The sequence below is a fragment of the Cynocephalus volans genome, chromosome X, assembly GCF_027409185.1.
Source record: "Cynocephalus volans isolate mCynVol1 chromosome X, mCynVol1.pri, whole genome shotgun sequence".
Taxonomy (NCBI): domain Eukaryota; kingdom Metazoa; phylum Chordata; class Mammalia; order Dermoptera; family Cynocephalidae; genus Cynocephalus; species Cynocephalus volans.
The window spans coordinates 108,252,943-108,270,449 of NC_084478.1; the positions used below are offsets into that span (position 1 = coordinate 108,252,943).

General features: G+C 39.7%; 1 protein-coding gene across 3 annotated transcripts in view; it reads right to left on the bottom strand.

Moving 5' to 3' along the window:
• The window catches only part of PCDH19 (protocadherin 19), a 98,037-nt gene that overhangs the window by 33,297 nt on the left and 47,233 nt on the right, over positions 1–17,507 (bottom strand). For 2 of the 3 annotated variants that reach the window (XM_063084305.1, XM_063084303.1), the window contains 2 exons: positions 9,018–9,076; positions 134–306 (listed from right to left, as the gene is read on the bottom strand). In XM_063084305.1, coding sequence (XP_062940375.1) covers positions 134–306; positions 9,018–9,076 — 232 coding nt within the window. The remainder of the gene's footprint in view (positions 1–133; positions 307–9,017; positions 9,077–17,507) is intronic. The other variant, XM_063084306.1, reaches the window with a different exon arrangement.

Here is a 17,507-nt window from a genome sequence, read left to right on the forward strand (position 1 = left end):
TAGATGCTGCTGAGGTGTGAGCTCAGTTGACACTTTAATAACACACTCATTATAGTAAAGCAGTATAGTGTGCTGCAGACATTCTGGGTTCTTTGGAGTCTGCTGTTGCAACTTACATCCAGCCAGCCCTTACCATGGTCAGGCATCTGAGATCCCATGGAAGTCACGCTGGTGTGCAGGACATCGTTGACAGCAGTATCACAATACAGGCTCCGCTGGACATCATGCTCACTGTCAGTCTGGTCACTCTCCTCGTGTCCACTATCCTTCAGGCTGTTGCCCTCTAAGTCCTTGAAGGTGGAGCTGCTGGGTTGAAAAAAGAATGATAATATATGACTGTGATAGACCTGATTTTAAAAATCTTTCTGAGTCAGGATGATGTCAGCTCTGTAATGAGGCCAGCGGTGGCTGGGTTGCTCAACACAGTAGGAACAGGGGGAAGAAAATTTTCTGTTTAAAGATAATGGAACTTAACATCGCAGAGAGGTTCCCACTATTGGATGATGATGCAGCTAATATTTTCACTCACTTATCTTCAACACATCACTACAGGCAAGGCGGAAGAAGCCACAAATCTAAAACAATCATCTTTAAAGAATGTCATCAGTTCAGAAGGTTTTCTCTTTTCTTATATGATCAAAGTAAAATAACAATAGCTAATGTTTACTGAGGGAGTACTATTGATGAGGTACTGTTTTAAGTGCTTGATACTAATTAACTTTTTAAATCATCACAACTCTGTAAGAGAAAGGTGCTACTAATATTCCCATTTACAGATGAACAAACAGAGATACATAAATATTAAACAACTTGTCCAAGGCCACGCAACTGATAAAAATGTGGCAGGTCTAAGACCAAATCTTGGTAGTCTAGCTCCACAGCCTGGAACCTTAACTACTCTCCAAAGATGGCTATTACTCAACTGTAAAAAGCAAAAGTGGCAGAAATTGAGGTAGTGCAATTAAAATAGAAAGGATCATCAGGATCCAAGAACCCAGCTCAATTTTAACTAAGAAAAGCAGAGGGCCAGACTCAATGAAAAAGAGAGGCAGGAACTGAGTAGATGAGAGCCTTGGTACATAGAAGGTATGATGGTTAATTTTACGTGTCAACTTGACTGGGCCACATGATGCTCAGATAGCTGGTTAAACACTATTTCTGGGTGTATCTGTGAGGATGTTTCCAGAAGAGATTAGCATTTGAACTGGTGGGCTGAGTAAAGCATAGGGCTCTCCCCAAAGTGGGTGGGCCTCATTCAATCCACTGAAGATCTGAATAGAACAAAGAGGGAGAAGGAGGTTGAATCTGCTCTCTGCCCAACTGCTTGAGCTGGGACATCAATCTTCTCCTGCCCTCAGTGCTCCTGGTTCTCAGGCATTCAGACCCTGATTGCAATCTACACCACTGGTTCTCTGGTTCTCAGGCCTTCAAACTATACCACCGGCTTTCCTGGTTCTTTTGCTTGCAGATGGCAGATTGCAAGACTTCCCAGCCTCTGTAATAGTGTGAGTCAATACCTTATAATAGATGACATAGATACTGATACAGATATTGGTTCTGTTTCTCTAGAGAACCCTAACTAATACAGAAGGTAGTATAAACATGAGAACCAGAGAGTAAGTACTAATAAAATTGTGGGTATAGATACTAAGAACATGGAAACTTCTAACTCAAGAGTTTGTGGGTAAAATTTTTCTTACATGTATTAAATCAATTCACTATAAAATGCAGTAAGCATACTATCCAAGAACTCCACACCATTTCTGATGAAATAGAGAATAATACATAAGGTACATCCACAGAGAACCTACCTGCTATTTCTAATATTTTGTATGTCCTGACAGAATCTTCAGCTGTGCTACACCTTGGACCATAAATTATGCATCTGAAATACCTAGTGGATGGTGAATCCATTCCCTAGTTAGTGAGGAAGCAGCAAAGGCACGCTCAAGAAAATGTGCTGTTGTCTCAACAAGGGAGAGTGGCACACTTGTAAAGTAAAACAAGCCCCAACAGACCTACTGTGCCTCTGAAAAAGGAGCTCCGTGGAAATGACACTGTAAACTTGTTTGATCTGCTCAACCTTAAACATTCACAGGCCTGGCTCTCTGAGACTTTGATAAGAACATCCAGTACATTTGATAAAGAGCTATGCCATGGACACAATGGATACACTGTCACTCTCCACACTGGGTCAAGAGAAATCACAGCAGATTTTTAACATATGACCAACCAAGATCTAGAATGCTTGCTGAATATAAAAAGGAAAAGATCAAGAGGGCAGTAACTAAAAAGCCATAATTACAAAATAAAGAGTAGGAGAAACTGAAGCATTGACCGGTTAGGTAATTATTTTCAGAAAGGATAACTGAGCATCCACTCCACTAAAACTAAAATCTTTCAATAGGCCAGTTCACTCATCTCCTCCAAACTGTCACAAGTTAACTCAGCCCTATGGTCCCACAAGGATGAAGTTCTACTAAAACACAAAACATCCTATAATTCTGTAATGGTCAAGATGGCCAATTGGAAACACCTGACAAAGTGTTTCACCATTTCTAGCTTTATGGCACAAATTCCGGGGCTTCCTGTAAATACTAATTCTATAGTCTAAATAGATTCAAAGTTTGATTTTTGGAAAAATTTGGCCTTTGCCTACAAGCACCCGTGTACCTCAGGAGAAAGAAAATGACCTGCCTTGATGATGTTACAGCCTCCTCCACTGTTATAACAAATATTAACTTCTCAGCCTGTTTATCTGATATCTGAAGCATATGAAAATTTCTTTAATCCACAACACAAAATTGTCACTTTAAGCCAGAGAATTCAGCTCTGAATTGACTACATTTCAGCAGTTGCCAAAACTTGCTTGGGACATATGACAGTGGGGAACATGGTCTAAGTGCAATGTAATTAATCATCCCTTAGCACAGGGCTTCTAACGTTAACGCTATTGACATTTTAGACGGCATAATTCTTTGTTGTGGGGGCTGTCTTATGCATTGTAAGATGTTTAGCAGCATCCATGACCAAAACCCAGGGGTTAAGTGACCCCACCCCAGGGTAACAACCAAAAATGTCTCCAGAGAGACACCACCAAATCACCCCCAGTCGAGATCAATTGCTCCAGTTTCTTTAAACTCTATTTCCGTCACAGACTATAGTGCAAAGAGCACTGATCTTGGAGTCATTAAGACAAGTGATAATCTGTAATCTACCACATCGTCTATGTGACGTGGGCCTGATGTCCAAGGTCTTTGAGCCTCAATTTCCTTGTCTGTAAAATACATTTGCTAAAACCTCCTTTAAAAGGCCATTTTGGGGGCAGACCCCGTCGCTCACTCGGGAGAGTGTGGCGCTGGGAGCGCAGCGGCGCTTCCGCTGTGGGTTCGGATCCTATATGGGGATGGCCGGTGCGCTCACTGGCTGAGCGTGGTTCGGGTGACACCAAGCCAAGGGTTGCGATCCCCTTACCGGTCACAAAAAAAAAAAAAAAAAAGGCCACTTTGAGGACTCAGTGAGACTATACGTGAAGTACCAGACACACAGATGTTCAATAAATGATTATTGTTTAATTTGATCATTAGTCTGTACAATAATGCCTTCATTGAATTATAATTAGATGTTATTATGTTCATGGTCTTCTATAGGATTGGAATAGAAAAGTTATATTTAAAGAATGTTTCCATATCTTCTGTAAACAATAGTCACACACTGCTGTTATGTTAATTTCTCCCAAAATTCAGGAATAGAAAAATATAATTCTCCTGTCAAATGTGTATCCTTCCTTTATTGAATAATGAAAACTATATAACCTGATGTACTTACCATTTTGTCTTGGCTTCTCAAAATCATCAAGGTAAATATAATGTTTCATTGCAGTGAGTTACCACCCTTGATGCCACAGATCTCTATCTTGATTCTCCTAATTGGTTTTGTATCTGCTCTTTTAAAAATTTGATCACCCATTTTATATGCATATGAATGTTAGAAACCATCTCAGAGCTTTTGTTTTTTAGGTAGAAAGGACAGAGATAATAAAACAGTGATGGATTAGCTACTAGGATGTAAGAGACTGGTAGTGTGAATACAAGAAGCTGTCTATTCTCAGAAGAAAAAGTGAGAGGTATAACCACTCTCCCCCAAACTTTGAAATAGTTAACTCATTTAAGATCAGTTCGCCCATCTGACAAACTAATTACCACTTACACTGAACTAGTAAGGGCATTTAGTGGCTTAATGAATGGATTTGTGTAAGGCAGTTTAAGACCCAGTGAGCAAGATGCTGCAAATTGTAAAACAGCCTGGTAAATGGCTACTCACCCAAAACAAATAACAATTTATGCCAGGCATAAAAAATGCTGATTTCACTTGTTTATTACCTGTGTGTACCTCTTGGGAGATGAAAGACTTGTAAAACAACTTTCGTGGGACAATAAACTAGGGGTACCTGTTTGCAATGGTACTGTAAATGCAAATGTTTCTATTACTGCTCTGGTAACCAACAGAGAGATGGGTATGTTTGAGAACACCTAAAACAGAGCTCTGCACACAAGAGTTACTCAGCAAATGCTTGATGAACATTACACAAATTCTGACCTGTATTTACCCTTTAAAATATTAGAACTCTTTCCAAGAGACAGAATAATTTGAAACGAAACAGGTCATATCTTCTTAGTAGGTGACACCACATACCAAGGGAATGCCATCTGAGACTAAGAATGAGAAGGCAGTGACAGTCAAAAGAGTATTGTTGGAGTGAGTAGCCATGTTCCAAGGTGGTTCCAAGCCAAAAGCACCGTGGCTTTAGGAAAATTTTAAAAGACACTTTGTTTTTCTCTTAGTATGCATTTCTCTGAGTCCCCTCTTTTCCCATGGTTACTTGATAATTTGAACCTTGGTTACAGGGCAGGATTACATTATTTACATAAGTGTAGAGCTGTTTTTCAGACCCTGAGATACCAAGGAAGATATCAATAAAGCTATGCTGACTCCACCTCAAAGCAAACCAAAATCCTGCAGGACCCTAAGATAACATCAAGGACAAGAACAGAAGCTAGAGTGAGCCTTGATGAGAATTTGCACCTGGCCCCTTACACGTAGCCCCCACAGCACACATCTCCCCACCCTGCTTTCTATTCCCTCAGTCTCCTCTTTTAAAAACCCCTCAGTAAATCTGAGCCTTGGAGTTGGGTTAGCCTACCATCTCTCCAGATTTGAATAAAGAGGCCTTCCCATTTCACCATTTGACTTTCAAGTCCTTTGTGTCTGTTTGGAGGTGGGCAGCCGGACATGGATTCAGTAATATTGTAACTGTATTTAAGAAACATAGGAAGATCCTAGAGGGGTTCCTGGACCATCTGGATCACAATCATCTTGGGAACCTATTAAAACTGGAGATTCTCTAGGGATGGAGCTAGAGACTCTGCATTTAACAAGCATCCCAGGTGATTCCAGTGCACACTAAAGTTTAGAAATCGCTGGCTTCAAAGGAAGTTTAGTGCTAGTTTTTAATGGAAAAATGCTGAGGTTTCCTTCAACTTCTTTCTTCCATTCATTCAATAAACATATACCAAGCACTTACTATCTACAAGGCACCATACTAGGTGCTGCAAAACCCTAGGACGATCTGGGTGAAAAAAACAAAGTACTGTGCATGGTTTAGGAACCAGCGCTTATTTTCCTTTCCACACTGCTTCAGTGCCTTGTTCATTTCCTATTTTATTTTCTTGGAGCTATAGCCTCATGCCCTGCTTGATATTGCTCCAAAAGCACTGCAATAGATACTAGACAGCAGCACAGAAAGCAGGCATGAAAAGAGAGTTAAAGCAGTGGCAAAGTACCACTGCTAGCTTTCCTTGCTCTGGGAAGATAGCAAAAAATCAAACATAGCAGGAAGGAATTCCATCCAGAAAAAATTCTGAACAGTCTTGGCTTGTTAATCTGGGACCCTCACATAAGCCTCCTTGGGTACATCTTCAGGTTGTGTGGCATTCTGCAGGGGGAAAGAACCTACAGAAATATAATGCTAGATTCCTCAGTGCAGAAAATTATGGGGAATGAGCCACATATCTTCCTTTTCACTTCCAGATCCACTCCTCATTCTTCTCAACCTTGATCTGTGCCTGTCAGAACTTCTTTGCCCTCTGGCTTCCCATTGAGTTTAGCCAATGGAGGGTACCAGCAGGAGATCAGAGGGTGGGAGGAGAGTGATGTCTCTCTGCTCCCTTCCTGCAGAGTCACCCCATGATGACTGGATCCCTGGACCGACCAGAAGTCACCGTTCCTCTCAAGTCAACGTTCCCTACATGCTCTCTTCCCTGGTCCTTTCAGAAGTATTTTTAGCTCCTCCATTGTTCTTAGTGCCAGAATAGCACAGTATCCCTTGTGGTGTCCCTTGCATGTGCCTTTGTAAATAGTCCTTTTGTAAATGAACTTTCCACAAGTCACTCTAATTTGGGTGTACCAACTATTTCATGTAGGAACCCTGGCTAATGCAGAGAAGAACCAGAGGTGGTCAGTGACAGCTGCTGTTCAACAACCTGAGGAAGATAGATGTAAGAGGGGAAAAGTCACCTGTGTGTAAACAGTCTGGCCAAGAATGCTAACAACTGCTAAAGAATGCCAAAAAGAAGGGCCCAAGAAACATCCTTGGATGAGTAAAAAATGAAGAGAGGAAGAGAAAATGGACAGGAAAACAAGTACTCAAAGTTGGCCTGAAATTAGATTGGCATTCAAAGAAACAAGAACTTGATAGTAAAATTAAAAACTGATAATCAGATTCAGAATTTCCTGGCCAGGAGCTTTTCCATGTATGTAAATGGATATTCAAGAAACTACATACAGCGAAATCCCTTTAAAACATTGCTGTGAGCTATTTGAACATGCTTTGCATGGTTTTATCACCTGGTACTAGTCACTGCTCTCTTTTATATTTTCCACACATTTTACATTGAACATGGCTAGTCCCCGAAAAGTATAGCACAGAAGATTCTCTGTATCTTTCTAGGTATTATGCTCTGTCTAAACTCAATTGTCCCATAAATTCCAAGGCCTTTGTGGTTCTCCAAAGTCCTTGCAATTCCATAAACAGAACCTGGCAAAAAAATGCATGTGTCCCTAAGCTTTCAGATGTTTTCTCTTAATCAAGGTGGTCCCTGGTAAAATCCACTATCTTTGATTTCAGGAAACATCAGGAGTCTTTTCCACCAAGAGTCCATTAAGTTTAGATTGTGCCTTTTGTGTGTACGTGTGTACAAACAAAAAACATACAAAGTAATTAATAAAATCAGAGGTTCCCAGTGAGACCCAAAGCTTCTGTGGAAATACATGTGTCCCAAAAGCTAGATGTTTGAATGTAAGTTTTCATCTCATCAGTCACCTTGTAAATTGGATACTCGGGGCTGACCTAAGACATGAGAGTCCCCAGGAGTCTTAGCTTTCTGCCAAGCTATGAGAATCAGGCCCATGCGATCAGTTTAACTCGATCGTAGAATTCCCAGATACCCACAGGTAACCCAAGGGACCTGAGAGGATAAGGCAAGTCACTGTTTTTACCAGAAATTTAAGAAAGAAGCTTTGAAAATAACAGTTCTGAAGCAGAAAACAAAGCAGATTTCTGCTGCAATGCCACTCTAATTAGTGTACATAAAGAGGGGTCTTTTCCTCCTAAAATAAACTACATAATTTTGAATTCCTCACTTTTTGCTTTTATTCTGTGAGACAAGAAAATATCCTAAATGGCTTCCTCCCAACCTTTCAAAAAAACTCCAAACTGTGCTACAACTTGTTAATACAAGGCTATTCATTTGCAGATAACTAATGATCATCACTTAAGGTCACAAATGATCCCAGACCAATACAGATAAACCTAACATGTTTTTAGGGGGACACTGCAACCTCCCAAATTAAATCAGATATGAATTCAAATTACTTGTATTCAAGCTAGTTTATTCCTCGAATCCTACTCTTCTGTTGATATAAAGTTATGGGATCAGAGCCAGCAAAATAATAGAATTTTCAGATCTTCTCTACTGAAGTCCTGCTTGCCTCTCTGTTTCGTTTCAATTATTTTAACAAACATACTCAGAGTTCAATTTTAGCTGCAGAATAACCACTGGACCATTCAAGAGGCTATTTACGTGAAGCAGTAATAAAGACATCATCTGTATGTCAGTATTGTGTTCTTTGCATGAGAAGTTCTCTCTCTGCTTAGTTCTCCCTCCTTATAGGGCTTCCTGAACCCCTTGTCCCTCTCCCTTCGGGTGACTTTGGTGCCCACTACACCGCATGGATTCTTCCTTAGCAATAGTCAGCTCTGTACTCACAGGCATTGTACCTAACCAATCACACAAAACTCAACTTTGAATGTTGCACCTGAAACACTTCTAAATATTTTAAGAAGTATTGAATCAGGCAAATATGTTTTCCTCTCTCGTCTAGAAAGTATTTCAAAAGATAATTAGTTTACCTGTCATTAAAATATCCTTAAAATGATTTCAAAGTTGTCAAAATAACAGCAATCTCAACACTTATTGGAAGTTCCACGTTAGAAAATTTTTTATTTTTTATTTTTTATTGAAATATAATCGATGTCTGTGGAGTACAACATTGCATATTGACACGAGAAAAATTTTTAAGGCCTTCTTTTATTTAAAGTGAAGAGCAACAAGAAATTTGCTATCAATACGATTTCTGAAAGTTTTAAATATTTTCTAATATTTCTAAAATTAAATTTCTAAATCATCATATAAAACTACATTTTAATATAATTCCAATTTTATTTTTTAATTGTGAGTGTTTATACACGCATTTTGACATAAAGAAATATGAAAAAATGCCAACAGCAATCACCTTTGGATGATGGAATTATCAGTGATATTTATTTACTTTTTATGCTTTTCTGAATTTTCCAAATTTTCTACAATAAACAGACAAGCATTCATCTTAAAATCTGAAAAAGGCTTCTTATATTTAATCAGGCTTAGTTGTAGAAATAGGCAAGCAAATCAACATACCTTTTGATTAAATGGGCTCGGCTGTTCACATAGTTGGAATCAAAAGAATAGTTTTCAGTCTGCAATGAGAAAAAAAGATTAAAAAGATTACACAGATAATCCATAAGAAGAGTCAAACTGTCCCACTTAGAAGGAATTTTTCTACTGGGCCAAGAAGTAATGAATGAATCAGAAACCAAGGCCACAGTGGGGCAGCAGTCTGAGGAATGTCTCTGCCTCCTTGGGGCCCTGGGGATTTGTGGAGGCAGCACTCCAGACCAGGACGGACTCAACACAAACATTCCCTAGGATACGCTGGCTACTGACCATACAAGCACTTAAGAAGAAGAGACAACATGACCCACAATCGTTACAGAAACTAATTGCTTCCCATTCCCCAGTGGAGACAATTCTATGCCCATCAAATCGACTGGAAGTTCAAAGGTATTTTTATTAGTAGTAGATAATTAACATGTTAAAATATTTATTCTAAAGATATGGAAATGCAGGCAAGGTAATCCCCCACTGTGGATTTAAACTCTGCACTTCCCTTTGTTTTAAGACATTTGCTCAGCACTGGTTATGCAGGAAGGCCTCTGTCTTATCACAGATATAAAGGCCAACAAGTATTATGCCCAAAAGAGGGTGAAGGGCAGTCCACAGGGGGTGCCAAAGCCTTTTCTGTGAAACATGAAGTTTGCAAGCAAACCCCCTGCCTCAGCTCCTGTCATTAAAACACCGCTGTCTAATCTGGTTACAGTAGACTACTGGAGCAATGGCTTTGCAAAAGCAAACGCAGAATACCTGCCAGATGAAAGACATGGGAAAACAGCTTATGAGCACCCACAGGTTGGGGGGACTGGAGGGGGACAGCCTTAGAAGGGGTGGAACCCAGGGAAAAGTCGCCACTGAAGTAACTGAATGTCCTAGTAAAGTGGCTCTTACCCTCAACACTGAAGGCGTACTCTCGTTGAACCATTGTATGAACTGAAAAATGCCCAAACACATCTCTTCCACCCTCCTGCCATTCCACCAGAAACCCCCACCATTCCCACCATTCCTTAGGGGCCTTCTGAAATCACTTCAACTTAAGAGTGCCTGGAAAAGGAAACACAATAACTGTCTGGAGAACAAAATAGCAGATTTCCTTTCAGACGACTATCTGTCAGACATTAATTGCAGCCCTTGCATTCAAGGAGCTCACAGTTTGATGCAGGAGAAAACAAGATTTGTAACAGCAGATCCAGTTACCACATGGGCACCAAACAGCCAGCAGTCAGTGTAGGGACCATAAGTACCTAGAGTAGGTAGGAAGGGGAGTGACGAATAGGTGGGAGAGAGGGGGAGCCAGTATTGAGAAGGAAACTAAATCCCAACATTGCCCTGTACTTACTCAGGCATGTCCATGCCCCCCCCCCCAACATGACCCTCATTTGAAGGTGGACTGTGTAATATTCACTCACAATGCTTTTATCTAGAAGTTTATATGCCCTTTAATGTAAACCACAAGTAATTATTGATGCTGTTGGAAGGAATGGATTGGGAGAGTAAAAGTCAAAAGGATCAGTTCATTTCTAATTTGTTCATAAGAAAGAGAATGCTGAAATCGTTGCAAACATAGTTACAGGAGGAGGAGGCAAACTTGAATCTGCATTAGGAATACAATCTAAGTACGAGTATTTGCTCGAAAAGTTTATCCATCAGTCAGTCAGTCAACCAACAAACACTCCTTAATTCATTGTACCAACACAATAGGCAAAAATGGTGCACTCTTCAATGGCATTTAGTACAATATATAACTTAACAAGTGGAAGTCCCCCACCCCCAGAAAATTATGCTACCCTGTTAAACAGGGAATGGATTAAACACTCAAAAGTTCAATTAGTTGTTTCACTGTGCAACCTTGGGCAAATTACTTAGTCTCTGTGTGCCTCAGTTTCCTCCTCTGTAAAATAGGGATAGGAGAACATGAATCCAAAGGAGAACTTCAACTGCATTTTTCATGGTGGGAATGATGGGAATCCTTATTCTCTGCTTTCTACAGAACTTAAAACCCCAAGTAGAATCACAACTTTGACCTCATTCTGGCAGTAAGACAGCAGCATATGTATGTCCCACCTCAGCTTCCAAACTTACTAAATTATTTTTTCAAGAAAATTAGTAGATGGGCATACATATGCAGAAAAAAAAAGGAAATTTAGAGGATACTGGCTTTTCAGGAAATGCATGAGCAACACCCCAAGCTGCTATTATGTATAAAAAGCCAGTTTTCAAGTAGAAATTTTTGCATAGCTTTGCATCTGAGGGCTTTGAACCTGTGTACACTGTGCATTAAATATGGAGTTCTGTGGAGACCTGACTTCCAGGCATGGTGCCAGAACCACATGTTCGGGCAAAGAAGCAAAACCATGCAAATTGTATCCCTGATGACTGTACTACTTCTTGGTCTCTAATGCAATAATACATCTCACCATAAAGATCCCCACACCCAGGCATTGAGTTAAGAGACAGATTTAGAGGGCTTGCTTATAGAGACCCTAACAATTTTTTTCTCCCCACCTCACCCACCAGGATACAGATCAGATTTGTCCTGGGCACATGTGCCAGGCACGATCTGACACTGCAGATAGGAGAATATCATTGAAGACTATCACCTTCCTATCTTTCTTTCTTTTTTATTCTAAAAGAGTAAACCACCCATTCCTGTGGGTTTTGGCCTTCAAGAGTGAATATTCCGTTCCCCAAATCAGCACAAACCATAATGGGCAGATGTCCCATGCTGCATCCTAATGCAATGAGAAGCACTAGGCAATGAGGCAGGTTCCCTAGAACCAATTTTTCCAGAGTGGATGGGGCTATGCCAATTCACCCATTGGCTTTGTAATCAGTCTTGGGTCTCTTTGTGAGGCAGATGAGTTGCAGTTATGGAAAAAACCTATGCAACAGAATTATTCTAATTGGACAGAATATGCTATTCTGGCTGCATCAGTACTACATTCCAAACAACTGAGTTAACTGGCCATAGATGGTCTATGAACCAAGTGTTCTAGTTCATAATGATTCGAGGTGTGTGCTCAAACCCAACTCCTGTGCACTAAAAGACTAAATTTTTTCACTTCTGGTGGAGCAGAGGATAAGACTCAGACCACCATGAAGAAGAAAATAATCTTTTCTTAATCAATAGTTTGCATGTCTTAAGCCAGTGATTCTCAGTCCTAACTACACATTAGAATCATCTCAGGGACTTAAAAAAAAAAAAAAAACATTGTTGCCAAGGACCACTGCAAGAGATTCTGAAATAATTGGCCTGGAGTTGGGCCCGGCATTAGTATATTTTTAAAATAACAGGTAATTCTAATGTACCTCCTGGATGGAGAACGACTGTCTTGAGCAAAGTACTGGCCACAGGCTTTGACATAGCATACTTGTTTTCTAAAGCAAGCCCAGCTGTTTAGAAGATGGCACCTCTTCTGTCAGATTATCTGCCAAGGTTATCTCAATATAGGATAAAGAACCACAGAAGAAATACACTTTTAAAAAAATAATACGAAAGCTTTTCTTTTTTGCATGAATGTATTGGCTCCTGGTTAGCCTTACTTAATCAAAATTTGCTTGACACTATTCCAATCCCCTCTCTAAGTATTCTAAATGGCAAATAACATGAAACATTTCAGAGAGGAAATTTTCTCTAAATGTCATATTAATTTCACTAGGAAATGTCCCCATCTCTAATGAGACAGCCAGGTTAACACAGGAACACAGCAAAGAGACAAGAACAGCATTTGTTTCTGAAAAACCTTATTTTGACATTAAAAAAAGAATGGGTCTAAAGCAAACTTTTATTTCCTGTCTTGATGGCAAATGAGTCGCTTTTTTATCATTTAACATAGTTCTCCCAAATTTCTTATCATTTAATGTATTTCTCTAATTAGAAGCCTTTTTTCTAGGAGCACACTGACAGCAGGCTTCTCACTTGGTCTATGTCTAATAAAATCTTGATTTTCGAAAACCCTCAAAGAATAAATAACTCTGGATAGCTCAGTTTTCCAGATAGCTTATGGCTTTCCCCTTTAAGAACTAAAACTTTGATTAAAAAGTCCTAACTATTCTGCCTTGTTTCTGAAACGTATCACAAAGTTGCCTTCCTTAAAATAGAGCATAAAAAGCATAACTTAACCTCTTACTGATTACTTAGAACCATTTTTCTAAACATAAATCATTGTACCACTCAGGTTTTGCCTGTACACTCAATGACCCCAAAGCACTGTGTTTTTTGAGTTCCTGTCTTTAATTTTTAACATATGTCCCTCACCAACTTGCTATCAAACACTCAGTGTTGTTATTTCTCAGTGCTGTTAGTATATCAAAAGCAGCTCCTCTTCCATTTCAAATATGGTGTTTCTACTCTACTGTGTTCTTGGAAACTATATCATTATATTTGTGAGAACAGTCTAAAAAATAAAAGTTAAGTGCTGGATGGAGAGCTGAGATATTATTGTCCTTAGAGGGAAATTACATGATGTTTAATAAATGGACTTTTGTGCAATGTTTTGGTTTTTGTTGTTGTTTGTTTATTTGTTTTTTACCTGCTTGGGAGCCTTTTTTGCTTACTACTTTCTATTCTCAGTTCCCTCCTAGATATGTGAGGTTTCTAGTGAGACTTTTGGGTGGGTGATATGTTATAATGTTTTTATGTTAATAAGTCTGGCACATCAAAAGTCAAATACTTCCACTTTGTCAGGCCCCCAAGGTACCAGAGAATGCCCTACTTTAATTGTCATTTTGCATTACTTTTACAGTTCACTGAATTGTGCCCTAGTCTCTGGAAGAGTGACTGCAGCTGTCTCAGCACCACATTTATCACCAGGAAAGACTTCAACCCTAAGGAGAAAGAAGCCCAATAAATGTAGATATCCAGGACTAGACCCTTTGCCCAGTGGCACAAATCCCCGGGTTACTATGCCAAGCTAAAAAAGGTTGCAGACTCTGCGATTAAAACAGAGATTCCTCAAACCTTTAGGTTTTCACTTGAAAATGAACAACCTTTTAAAATTACACTTTAAAAGTCTCATTAAGTCGAAAAGGCTCATACCTGCAATTTGCTAACTAATTATTTAAATTTTTAACTCTTAAGACATTTTAGCAATACAAACAGGAAAACTGAAATCCCAAATCAGATGCACCGAAAAGTGACTTTAAAATGCTGGTTCTTTTGTTAACCGCTGACTTCCAATAATGATAATTGTGCCTATAGATCAATGATGAAAAGAACCATAACCTTTTCTAAAAGTGGTTGCTGTTTTAGATGTTCCAATGGCCATCTCCTCACAAAGGCGTTTCTTGGAAATGAATTGACAAATGGCTTTTTCCTACTTCCTATGCCCAACACCTAAAAATGAAAATGTAAATTTTATATAAAAATAAAGCCAACATGCCTCCAGCGAGAATGTATATTCAAAGACTTATCCATCCAGACAGCAGCAGCTGCAGCAAGAATTAGTGAAGGTGGAATAAAAGGCACCATTCACAGAGCTGCCATTGCTAGAAAGCTCGCATTTACCCTGAAGTGGAAAACAAGCTAAGGAAGCTCCTCCTAACCACACCTACCATTGGCCATGTGCTCTCCACACACCTCAGCCTTCATTCTCACACACATGCGCGTGCATGTGCCGCACATGCACTCACACACACACACAGTTCGACCACAGAGAGCAATGTGGTGTAATGAGGAAACCTGGAGTCCCTCTCCATGGTTGTCACTGACTCACTGCTGACCTTGGATTAATCGCTTTATCCCCCCAGAGGCCTTAATTTACCCATCTTTAAAATGAGGAGAATAACCAAATGATCTCAATATTCCCTTCAAGTTCCAAAAATTGTAGGCTTCTAAAACAAAGTGGTTCTTATTAATTCATTCATCCGTTCAATAAACACGCACCAAACCAAAAAAAAAAAAAAGACATGTCCTGTGCCCTCACTGACAGATTCTTACCAGGGATGGTCAAAATGTCAGCCATTCAGATAAGCACATATACACACACAGACTGGCACATGCCTCCCTGCAGATACATGCATATCCTTATACACAGGCTCCTGGAGTGCATCTTGGAGAATTACACTGCTACTTTATTGAACTAATTAGCATCCTAATGGCTTGATGAGGGTAGATGACTCATATAGGAGAATCTGGCCCTTATATTTGTTACATGTACATAAGCCATGTCATACATGCAGGAAACCTCCCTCTACTATCAAATAGATTATAAAATTCTTAAAGTTTTTATTTTTATTTATTTTTTTTGTCGTTTTTTTTTTTTTTTTTTTTTTTTGTCGTTTTTTCGTGACCGGCACATCAGCCAGTGAGTGCACCGGTCATTCCTATATAGGATCCGAACCCGCGGCAGGAGCGTCGCCGCGCTCCCAGCGCAGCACTCTACCAAGTGCGCCACGGGCTCGGCCCGAAATTCTTAAAGTTTTTAGAAGTAGCTCATGTATCTTTCCCTTTGGCTCCATTTTCACAGCCTTCATCACCTCGTTCCACTGTTGCCTTGTCTCCACTTGCCTTTTGCTCCAACCCATTATGCAAAATGCTATTTGGATAGTCTTCCTCACCCACTGTTTTCATCACATCACTTGTCTTTTCAAGACTGTGCAGGTGGCTCCTTGTTGCACCTAGCATTAAATCTAAATGAAATCCTTAGCCAAGAAGTCATCCAATACAAACCCTCTACTTCCTCATATCTAATTCCCCTCATTTCTAATACATCTCCAACACTGATCATTCCACATTGCTTAGCATTTTCTCAGCACTTTGTAGACAGGTTGTCTGATGTAAATAGGCATTTCTTCAGGTTCTATGATTATTTCATGTGTAGTATGTCAGTTCTTCTCCCAACTGGACTGGAAGCTCTCTTTTGAGGTCCCTGTGCCATCTGCCACAATGCTGGACATCTAGCAAGTATACACATAATGCATCAATGAATGATCAGAGATGAGAAGGAAAGAGTCAAGAACAAGGCTACTTTTCACAATTAAGGCAGACAACCAATTCTATTGGACCAAGGTGGTCCTATTTCTTCAGAAAGCAACCATGCTGCATACTGTCTTCTATAGTCACAGTTCATTCTCTGTTATCACTCCCAACTACTACTACCTTATAAATACACAATAGTCTGTTGTTAATTATAGTTACACTACCATGCTATAGGACACTATAACTTATTCCTCCTATCGTGTTGTAATTTTGTGTCAATTAACCAATCTCTCCCTCTCCTCCCATCCCCAACCCTTCCCAGCCTCTAGTAGCCACTATTCTACTCTACTTCTATGAGATCAACTTTCTTAGCTTCCACATGTGGGAAATTTGAATGTTCCCAACACAAAGAAATGGTAAATGTTTGAGGTGATAAATATCCTAATTATCCTGATTTGATCATTAAGCACTGTATACATGTATCAAAATATCACACAGTATCCCATAAATATGTACAATTATTACATATCAATGAAAAATAATAATCAAAGCAAAAACATGACAATAGTCTGGGTATAATTGCCAGGGATAATATGACACAGTTAGGTGCTTTCTACCCATCTAACTTCATCAGTCCTGCCACATCTCTGGGAATGGCAGTGGTAACATATGATAGTATTTCCAAACCAGGGTAGATAAAATTTCTGTGAGAAGATAAGGGTTTACCAGAATGTAGACCTCTGAGTCACAGATTGACATTGTGGCAACTACTTTTATACATGTGGTAAAGAACTCTAGGATTCCAGTGGCTTTTAGAACAGGGCTATCAGTGGGAAATACAGGCCATGTGGTTAATATCCAACAAGTTAAATGGAAAGCATTCCCCTCTTGGTGGTCTTTCATCATCACTCCTAAAGTTTCACTGGCACCTTGATGTGATCAGACCACATAGAGGTGGCAAAGGTGGCCTAGAGCAGCCACTTTTCTCTGCTTTCATCTTTGGGTCAAATTTGTGCCTTTAGAAGGGCAACCCAGTTGTGAATTTCACTACAAAGGCCTCCTTGAGAAACCTAGCAGCTTTCTGCAGGAATCCATGCAACTCATGGGCAAAAGAGCCTGCTGAAAGACCATGCTAAACACCGTATCATTAAACAAACAAATACAGGCTTCTGAATAAGGCCCTTGGACCCTTTTGTAAGTCCATTGTGGGGCATAGTACACTCTGAAATAGTATCTGCTTATAAAAAGCTCTCTGGAACCAGTTAATGCCTACTGTATGTACAAATGCAAAATCAACAAGACCTCAGTGTGAGTAAAAGTAGCTTGAGAGTAAATAAAATAAAGAATCCAGTCATGTAAGTCGAACTCTCTCATCCCACATAAACAAAACAACCTGAGGACTAAATAGCTACCAACCATAGTTGCCAGTGAAACAAATCCTAGAATCCAATCACCATCCCAAATGTGTAACTCCAACACATTAAAGCTATTTTGCAGGCACAGAGTACCTTTAATCCCCAGATATCAAAGCACTTTAC